Genomic DNA, 15040 nt, shown 5'->3' with positions numbered 1-15040 from the left:
ACAACCCTTCGATTGGGAGTCCAACCCTCTAACCATTAGGCCACGACTTCCCTGGGCTTCATTCGTCTCAATTGAGTTCCAGTGGGGTCGCTGTGTCCATTTCTTTTACTGTCTATGTTCTCACCATAGACAGTAAAATAAAACACACAACCCGTCGTCTTTTCTTCTTCTTTAGTTTTTTGACGTATAACAATCTAAATGTATACCACCACCTACAGTACGTTTGCGCTTGTTAGCTATATCATATAGCCTATATGGCTGTATTCTCTTCAGAATGACTTATAAAATAAGAGTCTCCTGTCAGTCTCATCCTTGTTATAATGACTAGTTCCCTCCTGTTTCTACCACTAATGTATCGTTTATTTAAATAAATAAATGCCTCCCCTACTTATCTGAATCTCATATTTCTTGCCAAGCCTTTAAAATATTTTCATAAATTATAGTTTTTACTTCACGTTTACTTAAAGCAACATTAACATATACTTCCTTTTCTACATTTACATTTAGTCATTTAGCAGACACTTTTATCCAAAGCGACTTACAAATGAGGACAATAGAAGCATTCAAAATTAACAAAAGAGCAACATGTAAATGTCTGGGTTTCCTCACACGGGACACCTAGCAAAGTATTTATAGGCAAGGCAAGTTTATTTATATAGAGCACATTTCATACACAATGGCGATTCAAAGTGCTTTACAGAAAATACCAAAATAACAAAATCACAACAATAAAATAAGGAATTGAAACTATGCAAATGTATGAAAATTAATTTAAAAGGTTTAAAAATGAATTTAAAATAGAGACTACAACAGAACAGTTATGAATTGAAAATGATTCTACATAAAATACAGTGCAATCAGTTTGGACATTGCACAGTGCTCATTCAATAAATGCACAGCTAAAAAGATGAGTTTTGAGTCTAGATTTAAATGTGACTAGTGTTTCAGCACATCTGATCTCTTCTGGAAGCTGATTCCAGCTGCGGGCAGCATAGTAAATAAGGGCGGACTGTCCTTGTTTTGTGTGAACCCTTGGTATTTCTAACTGACTCGATCCTAGTGATCTGAGTGCTCTGTTAGGTTTATATTCAGTGAATATATCTGCAATATATTTCGGTCCTAGGTCATTTAGTGACTTATATACAAGTAAAAGTACTTTAAAATCAATCCTAAATGTAACTGGAAGCCAGTGTAAGGACCTGAGGACTGGGGTGATATGCTCAGATCTTCTGGTTCTAGTCAGAATCCTGGCAGCAGCGTTCTGGATGAGCTGCAGCTGTCTAATGGTCTTTTTGGGAAGAACGGTGAGGAGCCCATTACAATATTAGTATTAGATGATAGTATTCTGATTTAGTTACTGCTTTGACATGACTACTAAAACTATATATATATATATATATATATATATATTGTCCAGACTATATATATATATATATATATATATATATATATATATATATATATATATATATATTATACTATGCCCTAAAAGTATGTACTCTTTTTGTAGAAGAATAGTAGGCAAGGTTTGGGACATACTTCGTCATAGCTGCTTCTTTCATGGATGCTGTGTCGCTTAGCTATGTATATTCTGTCACTGTTTAAACTGCACTGTCAATCATCTCATCACAGTTAACATCATCCACATTTTTCGTTTAATTTTTCCCTCAGTCTGATTAATCTTTTGTTTTAGAATATTCCTCTCTTCCTTATATCTTATACATTATTTATACACACCTTATCCACACGCAGAGCATAAACACTACTGAACGGTAGCGCTGGTTTTCAAAATAAAAGTTTTATCCTACACCAATAATAATAATAATAATAATAATAATAATAATAATAATAATAATAATAATAATAATAATAATAATAATAATAATCGTGTATATTTCTTTATTTTTTAATTTGACTTAAATCATTGCTAACCAGAGTAACACATTCCTGGTGGGGACAATCCCAGTAAGTAAGTAATTAAATGTTTTGAATGTTAAAAAGTAACGTTAAGTAATTAAGCATATTTGTTTGTTTGTTTGTTTGTTTGCTTAGAGGGAACGCCCTCATAGTTAATGCTCTATGGATATCCAGTATAATTAGTTGTCGATTAAGGTTTACCTGTTATTATGCCCTCTACTGCCAAGTTTAATAACGCCTGCAAAGTGAACGTTATACTTTTGGATTTTTGTTTGAACTTTTATTATGACAAACACACAGTTTTGTCCTCTCGCAGCGCTTCCGGTCTGTCTCACCGTGTCTCGCTTCACAGTATTGAGGGCTTTTATCAGTGTGAATTCAGACTCCAGGTTTGTCAGACGTTCATCTTTAAATTATGTTATTTGAACAGTTTTTTTTCCTCCATAATTTTACACGAAATGGTGTATGAATGTAGGGCTGATTCTGTTTCGTTTTAAAGTGTTCACTTGTAACCTTAGCTGTTGATAATCAAGCGGCTAACCAGCCTGTTAAATTGACATTGTTGTGAAATTAATCGCTGCTTTATTTAATCAGTATTTCCGCCCAGAGTCAGATTTGAGGAACTACTCAGCTATGTGCGGTTAAATAAAAAACCACAGTAATACCACGAGTTTAACATACCATCACGATACAATCTAAAACAATGGTATCTGAAAACATGCGGTTTTGTTTAAGGTAATATCAAAGTCCAGACTCCGTCACTATATCACCACAGAAGTGGTTTGTTTACATTCCTCACAAACCTTCACAGTATGTACTACAAGTGCTGTTTTCTGAACGTTAATAATCTTGCACTCAAAGAACAGAGCAGTCAGAGTTAAAAACATGAACTTTACATGATTCTGTGATTATTTCTGTGACCCAGGGTCTCTTCACAGCATCGATGGCTGATCATGTGGAACATGCTGTCAATAATGTGGTGAGTAATGTGCTTTATATTGTGATGATGTGGTTCTGTGTAACACCCAGTGATGTAGTCCTGTTCAGTATCATTCCTCTGTGATTAGTGTTGTCTAGTGCTCACTCAGTAGTGCAGGAGCGAGGCAGGGCCGCACCCAGCACAGGGCAGATGAGGTGTTTATCACTGTTTGTGGCTGGAGGCTTATCTCAAGCTTTTTTGTCAGCGATCACAGCTGGAAAACTCAGTGCTTTCATTTCCTCGTCACATGGATGCAGTACTTTGACACTTGCTCTTGTGCATTGCTGTTCGTTCATTTTTTTCTTTCTGATAGTGTAGATAACAGTTTGCTTGTTAGTTTGCTTGGTATTAATTTCCTTTCTCACAGGTTCATGATAGTAAATATTCATTTTTTTTTGTTGGCACTTGCTAGCAGGATTGACGACGTGATGACGTATCATGCTGTAGATTTTGATTTAAAGTGTTCAGATTTTTTATTGCCGTTTTTTTTTATAGCTGTGATCTTTCGCCCTTTAATCAGTTAGAAGGAAGTGTTTATTTACTTTACACATTTTTGCAATGTAACGTTTTATTGTATTTAAATGTGCAGGCCAACACTTCACACACAGTTTCAGTTATAATCTTAAAGTTGCAAGATTTCTGTTTCAAATAGATGCTGTTCTTTTGAACTTTATATTCATTGATAATAATCAGAAATGTTTCTTGAGCAGTAAATCATCAAATTATTCTGATTTCTGAAGATCATGTGACACTGAAGACTATAGGAATGATGCTGTAAATTCAAACAGTATTTTTAAACTTAATATTTTACTCTATTTTTTGATCAAATAAATTGACTTCCATTAAAAACAAAAAATAAAAAAATCTACTGATACAGACCCCTAAATTGAATTGTCAATGTTAGTAATTTAATTAATTGCTATTTTGTTTGATTCTATCAATGAAGTTTCTAAATATATCCTATTCCCCAAAAAACAGTCCAGTATAGTAAAATCTGCATAATTGTTAAGGTTATTACACCAAACTGTGGAATAAAGGCAGATAATGCAGACTCTTGCTTTAAAACACATTAAAATAGAAAGCAGCTATTTAAAACCGTATTACAGTAATATTTCACAGTTTTAGTGTTATACTGTATTTTGAATCAGATAAATGCAGCCTTGGTGAGCAGAAGAGACTGTAAACAGCAGAACGAGACACCTCTTCTCTCTCTCTCTGCAGTCAGTGGACGGGACGGAGGGCAGCCGGCACACTGAGACGAGCCCCGGCCGAACCGAGGTGGAGCTGAACGGCCAGCCGCCCACCGCTCGACCCCCGCTGGTGCTCACAGACACCGAGGAGGACGAGGATGAGGAGCTGACGCTCAAATACGGAGCCAAGCACGTGATCATGCTGTTCATTCCCGTCACGCTGTGTATGGTGGTGGTGGTGGCCACCATCAAATCAGTCAGTTTCTACACGCAGAAGGACGGCCAGCAGCTGTGAGTATCTGATTTGATGGGAGTTGGGCTTCAGCTCGAGCCTTCAGGGACTGTTTGACAGAATTAGTTCATGCCTAGAATCAGAAAATGCTCAACGTTTATCAGCATCACGTCCTGACTTGATCACGGATGTGTTTGTTCAGGAGAAAGGCCAAATTCTTTCATGGAGGGCATGATGCAAGAAATACTCTGAATATCAAAGCATCACTACTACATTATAGTCACATAAGTCACATCACATCATAGTCAGGGTACTTCCATACGTGACGCTGGAACACAAAACCAGACATAAGTGACAGCTTCTCAAAATTGAGATTTATACATCATTTGACAGCTGAATAAATATGCACTAATAAATTGATGTATGGTTATGATCGGACAATATTTGTCTGAGATACAACTATTTGAAAGTCAAAATATAAAGAGAATATCATCTTTAAGTTGTCCAAACGAATTCTTAGCAATGCATAATCAAAAATAAATAAAAGTTTTGATATATTTACGATAGGAAATTTATAAAATATCTTCATGAGCATGATCTTTACTTAATATCCTAATGATTTTTGGCATAAAAGAAAAATCAATAATTGTGCAATGTATTTTTGGCTATTGCTACAAATATACCCATGCTGCTTGTGACTGCTTTTGTGCTCCAGGGTCACATTTAGTGATGTCAGCAATTAATCAGTGATTGATTAAGAGATGCAATCAATTAAAGCTGTGATCTTCTGGATCTTCTGTAATTAATGCTTTTAATGTGATCCAAATAACAAAAACTTACATTAAAGTAGAAACAACATATACAAATAACATTTAATTCAAAACATTAACAAAGACTGGAATAGTATATTCTGCTATAATGAAAGTTGAGCAACACCGAGTCTGAACCGTTGTTAACCACATGTGTGCTTCAGACGTGAAGGATCATACGCTCGAGATGATCAGAAGTAGGGATGCACAATATTAGATTTTTGACGATATTCGATATGCCGATATTTTTCAAATCACTAGCCGATAATCGATACCGATATATATTTCAGATGCAGAAATTATAAACCAACTATTTTTTTTTTTTTTTTTTGGTTAGTTTTGAGTAATGAAGTAATACACTTTATTAAAATATACCAGTTTATTAGAGTATAAACGTTTATTAGAGCACATTTAAAGCCTTGAAAATAACTTTAATAAAATCAATATCTGTGTCTTTTTTTTTCTCAAACAGATTCAGTTGAAACCAACAGTTTTTTTGTGGATTTAACACTAATAGATAGTCTAAAGCGAAAGAGCTGTGAAATTTCCTTATTTAATATTTTATATTCATTTTACATTCATTTTATCACAAATCAGCCAACAGTGCCCCCAAAGTAAATGAAACTGCATATTGACTTTTTTATTATGATTATTTTTATACTGTTCCGATAATATGGTGCATCCCTAATCAGCCGTGATCAGACTTAAGGCTTCGGCCTGGCTGATGATGAACACCAGAGCATCATAGAGACTCCCTCATAAACACAATGCTCTGACAAGCACTCTGAACACATTAGCATCATCCTGCCAGTTACACACAGCTCACTGCATTCATGATGCTGGAAAACACCCCTCTGTACCTGTTTCATCAGAAAACCCAGGTTTGAAGCTCTGACATGTCTGTGAATACTTGAGTAAGGACAGTGATGCAGTGGCAGTGGCTCTCCTCCAGACCGTGCCAAAGCTTCACTGACCCCTGCTTCCTCTTGACTGGCACACTTTAATCTCTGATAACTGTAGTTATCCGTTTCATTTAGAACTGTTGTCAGTAGTGACTTTCGATAGATGAAATATAAGTAAATGTTTACACTGATGAATAAATAATATACTATTATGTTAGCATAATACTAATGTGAATGAGTTCTGTGTGGTTTTTTTAACCCCCTCATTTCAGTAAAAATACACTAGTCGACATTTGAAGTGGATCAAAACCTTTCATCAAAGTTGTCCATTTGCGAGTGATTTACTCACAATGAGGGTTTGGTTGACAAGAAACGGATTGCTGTCACTTCGTTTCTGTCACTAGCATGCAAGCGCAAGGCAACACTGTGTGCATGTGATACTCATAGGAGTTGTAGTGTCACACTGCAATATGGCTTATTTCAGATGCCTTTTAAAAACACTACAATTATTCAACCCGCCTGTTTAGTTGGAGTCACTGTGTTACCCGCCACGAGCAAAATCCACCCACATTTGGCAGGTGTTAATGTCAAGCCCTGATTGTAAGACTGTAAAAGTCTGAGTGCTCCTGATTTGAAGGTTTTCGTGTTGAGCGAGCAGCATTATGTCTTGAGCTGTTGTTGTCTCTGTTGTGTTATAACATCAGGATCTACACTCCGTTCCGTGAGGACACAGAGACGGTGGGACAGCGGGCACTGAACTCCATGCTCAACGCCGCCATCATGATCAGTGTGATTGTGGTCATGACCCTGGTGCTGGTGGTGCTCTACAAGTACAGATGCTACAAGGTCTGTTCACTCTCACACACTCGCTTTGACCCACGCTGCACGTTCATGATGGATTTATTCACTTGTTTGGGCTTTTGCAGGTGATTCAAGGCTGGCTGTTCTTCTCCAACCTTCTCCTCCTCTTCTTTTTCTCCTTCATTTATTTGGGGTGAGTTCTGTTTTGCTGCTTTTGTGCTGTAAAAAAGGGTTAAAAGTGATTTAAGGACTGTTTTCAAAGAGCCTGTGAAACCACTGTCCTGTTACTTTAGTACCATTGACATTGTTTTACTTTTTTTTTCATTTTAGTTTCACTTATGTTTTCATTTTAATTAAGGTGCAAGTAATTTTTTGTGTGTCAGTTTATTTTATTTTATTTTTTAGCTTTATTATTTATTTTATCAATATTAGTACATTGAGTTAAACTAAATGATAAAGGAAAATTCTGCTTTGGCAGCTAGATTTAGTTTTTAACTATTATTATGATTATTATTATTATTATTTTGTATTGTAATGTTTGTTTTATTTAACGTTAAAAAAAAAAATTAACAATTTTTTTACTTGATTTTTATGAAGATTTCTTAATGACATGAGACCTTTTTTTAGTTTTTTAGTTTATATATGAACTATATTTTGGTGATCTATAATAACCCTCAGTCAGTGTTGATATATTTCGGGTAGAGATGTGTATTTGCAGTGGAGAGCATTTAATTTGGTGTTTTAAATGGTGTTATTGAAGAATAATCATGAAGTAAAATGCAGTATAAGCATCGTTAACAGAAATCAAGATTTATCTAATGATTGTGCATGAAAGCATCGCTTCTAATGACCGCTGCACTTGTGTTTCTTCACACCAGGGAAGTGTTCAAGACATATAACGTGGCCATGGACTACCTGACGTTAGCGCTGATCATCTGGAACTTCGGTGTGGTGGGAATGATCTGTATCCACTGGAAGGGTCCTCTGCGGCTCCAGCAGGCCTATCTGATCATGATCAGCGCTCTCATGGCCCTGGTCTTCATCAAGTACCTGCCCGAGTGGACCGCCTGGCTCATCCTCGCGGCTATATCCGTCTACGGTCAGTCACTGAAGATGACTTTATTAGCTTCATCTGGGTTGTTTATAGAGATGCTGTAAAGTAGAATAGGACTACAAATGGTCTCAAGGCTAAACCGCTAATAATTAATGCTGCTTGTGTAGATCTGTTGGCGGTGTTGTGCCCGAAAGGACCTCTGCGTATCCTGGTGGAAACGGCTCAAGAGAGGAATGAACCTATCTTCCCTGCTCTCATCTACTCCTGTAAGAACCTCTGTCTTCTCAGCCTGTGGAGCATTGAATTCAGGGTTTAAGTTGAACGTGTGGTTGCTATCGTCACATTTACACGTGTGCATCCATTTGATTCGTCAGCAACCATGGTGTGGCTGTTTAATATGGCGGACAGCGCAGAGACCAGGAATAATTCCAGCCATCCAGTTCCTGAGCAGGAGAACCAGGGTGAGTGAGTGGAAGAGCGTCTTCACTGAAGAAATATTCATTCCAGATCTGTCTCAAAAGTGCTTCACTGGCTAGATAAAACATTGACCAATAAGCTAGCTTTCATAGGTTTCACGTTTTGAAAGAAGTATTTTCTGCTCACTAAAGGGGGCATGTCACAGGACAATGTTTTCAGCCAAAAGCAGGAACATTTATACAGCGTTTTGGTTTCCGTGTAAACACCGAATGCAGGAGTCTTTGAAAACGGTGACGTCATGCGTGTGTGTAGTATGTGTTAGGTGTGTAGACGTGTGCAGTGCATGTCGATTTTAAAGTCAAGCGAGAACAAACACAACAATGTCAGAGTACATGCTACTGTTGTTGCTGCTCAAGAGTTTCTTAACACTTCTTCAGCAAAGTGTGGAAGTACTTCACCAATATTACAAGCAAGAGCAGAGACGCATCATATACAACATACAATCATCACTTCCCTGCAGGTACGGTTTACTAACCAGGTGACAGCGCCAACTACTGGCCTGACACACCTAATACAGCAGTTCTTCTTTCACAGATTTGTGTAAACGTGGATCTAATGTTGTCACGGTACCAAAATTTCAGTATTTGGTACCGATACCAGTGAAAATCCATGGTTCTCGGTACCAAAGCAAAACATTCAGTACCAAAGCAAAAATATTCTAATTAAAAAAATAAAAAATACTTTTTAGCACTAAAAATAAAACCAATGCCATTCTTTATACTTATTTACAATTATGTTTAAAGTTTTTCTACAAGTTATATAATTATGAAAAACAGTAAACAAGTTTCACCCAAATTTAATTTGTCTTTTAATTAATGTAATTTAAACATTTAATTTTAAAGTGGATTTGCTATTAAAATTTAAACATGGAAGAAATATTGTGTGATTTTATTTCTTTAAAAAATGAAGTTTTATTAATTTATTCAACAGTAGTAGCAGTATCACATACATTCTACTAAAATAGTAATTTTTCTAGCACAATGCCTTTATGTAAAAATTAACTTTTATTTTGACACTGGTTTTACTCAAATGAAATGGTAAAATGTAGGGGTGCTCCGATCACGATCGGCCGATCGTTAATGCGCATCTCGTCAGTAAAGCCGGTTATTTAATCAGTGCTTAATTCCATCAGGTGCGTGATTTCACATAGAGCAGCTGTTACTACACAGAGCCATTGTTAACTGAGAAGATGGGCCAATAAACGCTGAAAATTAACGTGATTTGCGCATCTTCTCTATTAACAACGGCTCTGTGTATTAACAGCTACTCTATGTGAAATCACGCACCTGATGGAATTAACCGCTGATTAGAAAACCGGCTTTACTGACGAGATGCGCATAACGATCGGCCGATCGTGATCGGAGCACCTCTAGTAAAATGCTTGTGAAGTGACTCAGAACAGTTTTGGTGATGTTGTTAATGTGTTTATGTCCTCAATGAGATGGCAGATGCTGAATTACTGCAAGTGTCAAGCGCTTCAGTCGATGTAGTAAACAAACCCTCACGTCTCTGCCATTCATTCATTCACACAGAGATGCGCTGAACATGCAGGATTCAGATTTCAACCAACTTCTGCAGCTTAACATTTACAGATACTGGTCCATATGGAGATTTGATTTGATAAATTTATGCTAACTTTGACAAATTCCGAGACTGTCCATATTAAAATATAAGTTTCATTTCCATGCTGGATTTTGAGATTCCGTCCTCGTTTTCTGCTTTGCGGAAATCAATAGCGCTGTTTGCGTCAAGAACCGGGTTGACCGAGTCCTCGGTACCACTGGTACTTTAGGAAACCTGGTACAGTCACTTTTTTTTATTTTTATTTATTTTTTATTATTTTTTTGTACCGACTTGGTACCGAAGTACCGGGTCTTTTGACAACACTACGTGGATCGTTTTTAAAATGTTGTCTTTTATACTATATACTAATATTTCTGTTTTTGACTACATCATTGTCATGCTTTTATTTGATTAAAAATACATTAAAAACTGTAAAAAGGCTACATGTTATTTTAATTTAAATGTAAATATATTTTAAATTGTGATTTATTCCTGTGATTTCCTTCAGGAATCATTCTAATATGCTGGTTTACTGCTCAAGAAACTTTTCCGATTATTATCAACCAAGTATCAATTATTTGCCATTTATTTATATATATATATATATATATATATATATATATATATATATATATATATATACAGGTCCTTCTCAAACAATTAGCATATTGTGATAAGTTCATTATTTTCCATAATGTAATGATAAAAATTAAACTTTCATATATTTTAAATTCATTGCACACCAACTGAAATATTTCAGGTCTTTTATTGTTTTAATACTGATGATTTTGGCATACAGCTCATGAAAACTCAAAAAATTAGCATATTTCATCCGACCAATAAAAGAAAAGTGTTTTTAATACAAAAAAAGTCAACCTTCAAATAATTGTTCAGTTATGTACTCAATACTTGCGCTCCTCATTGAGTCTGTCTTGTGTAGTGGCCGTGGCACCCATGGCTCAGCCGGACGATGATGGCGGGTTCACACCAGCATGGGTCGATCAGCAGCAGCATCAGCTCGGCCCCATGCAGTCCACTGAGGACAGCAGACGAGAGATCCAGGAGCTGCCCTCCGCTCGCCCTCCACCTGAGGAAGATGAAGAAGAGCGTGAGTATCTGCACTAACTCTGTCCTCCATCCCCTGATTCCTCCATGTGTCTGAAGTCCATGTCACATGATCAGACCACATGAGGATGCTGTGCCATGGAATGGGCCACAATGGTCAACTACTATTATAAAACATTTTTTCATAATAAATATAATTAAATTATATGTGACCCTGGAGCATAAAGCAGTCATAAGTAGCAAAGGTATATAAGTAGCAATAGCCAACAAAACATGGTATGGGTCAAAATTGTGTTTTTTTTTTTTAATGCCAAAAATCATTAGGATATTAAAGGTGCCATCTGTAATATTTGGCAAAAAAAAACAAATCATACTCCACATTCCATACCAGATGGGGGCAGTATGCCTCAATAAAGTGAATTGGTCTACTCTAGAGTAACAAACGAGAAACAGCATAGTCTCTGTGCTCCGCCCCTACTTTCACAACAACACTACAGCCATAGCTGAAGCCTAACTGTGCGTTCACACCGCCGGCGTCGAGAGCGTCAAAAACCGCTCTTGCCGCTCTGCTCACGACGCTGCAGAAAGATTTGTGAGCGCTCAGATGCTCTAACGTAGATCGAATGCTTATTTTGTATTTAAAGCGGCCGCAAAGCAAACAAGCTTGTTGATCTCGTGCAGACTAACCACAAGGAGTTATAACCTCATTAAATATTGTTGTGGACGAAATATTATGATCCTTTACTTAAAATGAACAATCTCAGACACCTTGGTCCACGTATCACTTTAATTTATTTTTTATGTCCCTGTACGCAAACAGGGACACATCATAGATTAATTCAAAAGCTAAACAGCAATAATCAACCTGTCCTCTATGTGCCAACTCTCAAGCATTCACTGTGAGACACACGCAATTGACTCTTTTCACACGCTTTCACGCCACACATAAATTTTTTCACGCACAGAAAAAACACGAAGCAAAGAGGACACAGAGACCAACAGACTAGACAGAGCAGGTTAGTTATGATATAATAAATGGGTAACGTTAAGTTATAGCTAGCTAATTATCAAACGCAGCTACGGTTAGCCATCGTTAACATTAGCACGTTTATCGAACAGCCTTCGATACATTTCTATGTTATAACTTCCCGAAAACAAATACACAAACATATAAAACACACTTCTAGCGAAATACTAACAGCATCTTACTTGCCAATCCAAAATAAATGTTGCAAGTTCGGAGTGGAACCTCATTTCTTTCAGGTCCATCAGTTGTCTCCAGCGATTAAAAGCAGTGTAGATGTTAATTTGATTTGTGATTCCGAGCGCGGTTGTTTCCCTGTAGCGGGTGGCGCTCTCTTCCCTGAACTGAAATGCTCAATGAACTTTCAATGAAAGTACTGGGCTGTACTTTCCACACGATTGACATCAGGTTCAAGTACACGCCCACAAGCCGTGCGAGTTATTCGTGTATTGCAGGTTGGCTGGTGGTTATGTTGCCCGCCTACCGTCTCCCGTGGCCGAAACTGGTATTACGACACGTGTTGGGCCGGGGCTAGTAATGCTAATGCTAATTAAGGTTGATATCTCTGCAGCACTATAACTTGACATTTTTTTAATGACATCATCTCCCTTATTTCTTCTCATTCTTTTGATGCGTGTAGGTCATGTTATGGATATTTTTACCTCAATTTTTGCATATGGCACCTTTAAGTAAAGATCATGTTCCTTGAAGATATTTTTTACATTTCCTAAATATTTCCATTTAATTTATCAAAACTTAATATGCATAGACAATTTAGATTTTTATTTTTTTGGACCATCAGATTCCTATCCTAACAAACCATACATCAATGCAAAGCTCATTTATGTCTCTTTTAAATAATAAATACATTTCATAAAATTGAACCTTATGACTGGTTTTGTGGTCCAGGGTCACACACAGGCACACACACTTGCTGTTGTAACCCCATTGAGCAGGATTTCATGCTCATGCTGTGTTTCAGGGGGTGTGAAGCTGGGTTTGGGAGACTTCATCTTTTACAGTATGCTGGTGGGTAAAGCATCAGCCACAGCCAGCGGTGACTGGAACACGACGCTAGCCTGCTTTGTGGCCATTCTTATCGTAAGTATCTCAAACAAATTAGTACAGCTTGCTAAATCAGGCGTAATTCAGGTATTATTCTACAGACATGTATAAAGGCCCCAAAAAGTGTTCGGATACTTCGGGCAAATCCATTGTTTTCTCATGCACTGGTCAATTTTGCTTCTTGATTTGAGACTTTTTTCAGTCTAATGAAAAGCAAACACCCAAAATACACATTTAAGTGTTTGTTTCTGATATATTTTACCTATTTGCATCTTTAGATTTCAGATAAAAATATATATAAAAGTTTTTTTCTGAAACCATATACTTCATTAAATATTCAGAAGAAAAAAAATTCCTTGTTGACTATATTTATTTATTTATTTATTTATGGGGTGATTTAAAAATCCTTTCAAAATCCCCTTTGTAAAAAGCTCTGATATATCAACGAAATTAAACCGAAAATAAAACCCTGGTTCTGGAAATGTATGCGAGGTAGTGCATATGTAGATAGATGAGGTCTAATTTGCATATTTAAACTTAACATTACATGAAACTTGGAATACAGAGCTGTAATCTGAATGGACTGTAATGTATTTACTGGGGAAGGTATGGTCATATGGATAAGTTAACATTTTTACACATTTCACACATAGTATCTGGCTTAAAGTCACCATGAACCCATTTAAAGATGTTCGGTGAGCTCTTATTCATCAGAATGGATTGGATTGTGTGAAGTGGTGACGTCACCTGAAAAGCTAAAGTCATTTCAAAAGTGAAGCTGTTTATTATATTTGTATGAAAGATTATGACCACACACTTTTTGCAGTAATGTGCACAGATGAATCGTTCCCGATTAGACTACTAGTCTAAGCAAGTGTATAACCTGTTCACTCTTAATTACGTGTTTTGTCAGCATTCACAATAGTCTGATATTTCTTCCTCCTCAGGGTTTATGTCTAACTCTGCTCCTTCTGGCCATCTTCAAAAAGGCCCTTCCAGCTCTCCCCATCTCCATAACCTTCGGCCTGGTCTTTTACTTTGCCACTGATAACCTCGTGCGGCCGTTCATGGATCAGCTGGCTGTTCATCAGTTCTACATTTAGCACGAAGGAGAGGTCACTCGTCATGCACTCCACTTTACAGCTAATTCCCAGAATCCTCTTGCAGGGACCGTGAACCCTGTAGACTAGCACACCTCTCATCTTCCTCTGGACACATGACTGGATTGGCTGTTCTGCCATTGAATGACTCTATTAATCACAGTGCCTCTCCATGACCTGATCCTGATATCCTGATATGGCAACATCTTCGGGCGATACGTCGAACATTTGTTTGTTTGGAGAAAATAAAAACCATCTTACATGTACGAATGGATGAAAATGATTGACATTGAAACTTAATTCAAAGTTTGATGAACTCTGTTGTATAGAATGGGACCAGAGCTTGCTTTGTCCACCAGACCTTGGATGCACTTTCTAGGCATTACATTAATTCCAGCTCTGATATAGTGAGCGTTAACCCAAAGCTCTCTGAATGATACGTCTGCGCGCACAGAGGCCGGTACTGATCACTTTTGTTGGTCTTCTGAGAGTGCCTGTGATGCTTCGAGTTTTCATTTTTAACACCAGCCATTTGACCATATTTGAGACGACTCTAGCATTAAATCAAGTGCTGATCCAAGCTACTGTTTTGCTCTCCTGAAAAGTGTGAGCGCGTTATTTTGAAATGTATTAGATTTTGGACAGGATGTCAGGAGACTGTGTAAGAATTGTTTGTTTGTTAGTTAATTTTGTTGTTTTGTTTCTCTTTTTTTTTTTTTTTTTTTAACCAGTAAAATGGATGATTGAATGACTTTTACTTTCATAGTATCCACACCTTTTGTCATTTCAAGAAAATGCAAATGTTTTGTACTTAAATTGAAAGATTCACAAATAAAAGGATTGCTCATTTGAGCAAATTTCA

General features: G+C 36.9%; 1 protein-coding gene across 3 annotated transcripts in view; it reads left to right on the top strand.

Annotated features, from left to right (window-relative positions):
• Positions 1-15040, top strand: part of psen1 (presenilin 1) — a 17498-nt gene extending 2458 nt beyond the window's left edge. Inside the window, exons 1-11 of one of the 3 annotated variants that reach the window (XM_052580602.1) lie at positions 2159-2306; positions 2843-2896; positions 4118-4377; positions 6734-6875; positions 6956-7023; positions 7709-7929; positions 8052-8150; positions 8259-8345; positions 10865-11032; positions 12996-13114; positions 14026-15040. In XM_052580602.1, coding sequence (XP_052436562.1) covers positions 2861-2896; positions 4118-4377; positions 6734-6875; positions 6956-7023; positions 7709-7929; positions 8052-8150; positions 8259-8345; positions 10865-11032; positions 12996-13114; positions 14026-14181 — 1356 coding nt within the window. In that variant the 5' untranslated portion in view covers positions 2159-2306; positions 2843-2860 and the 3' untranslated portion in view covers positions 14182-15040. Of the gene's footprint in view, positions 1-2158; positions 2307-2628; positions 2653-2842; positions 2897-4117; positions 4378-6733; positions 6876-6955; positions 7024-7708; positions 7930-8051; positions 8151-8258; positions 8346-10864; positions 11033-12995; positions 13115-14025 lie in introns of those variants that run through there. The other 2 variants (XM_052580604.1, XM_052580603.1) reach the window with 2 other exon arrangements.

This window comes from Carassius gibelio, chromosome B17 (assembly GCF_023724105.1).
Source record: "Carassius gibelio isolate Cgi1373 ecotype wild population from Czech Republic chromosome B17, carGib1.2-hapl.c, whole genome shotgun sequence".
NCBI classification, from domain to species: Eukaryota; Metazoa; Chordata; class Actinopteri; order Cypriniformes; family Cyprinidae; genus Carassius; species Carassius gibelio.
The sequence above is the reverse complement of the archived record's forward strand: the minus strand, read 5'-3'. Positions and strand labels throughout refer to the sequence as shown.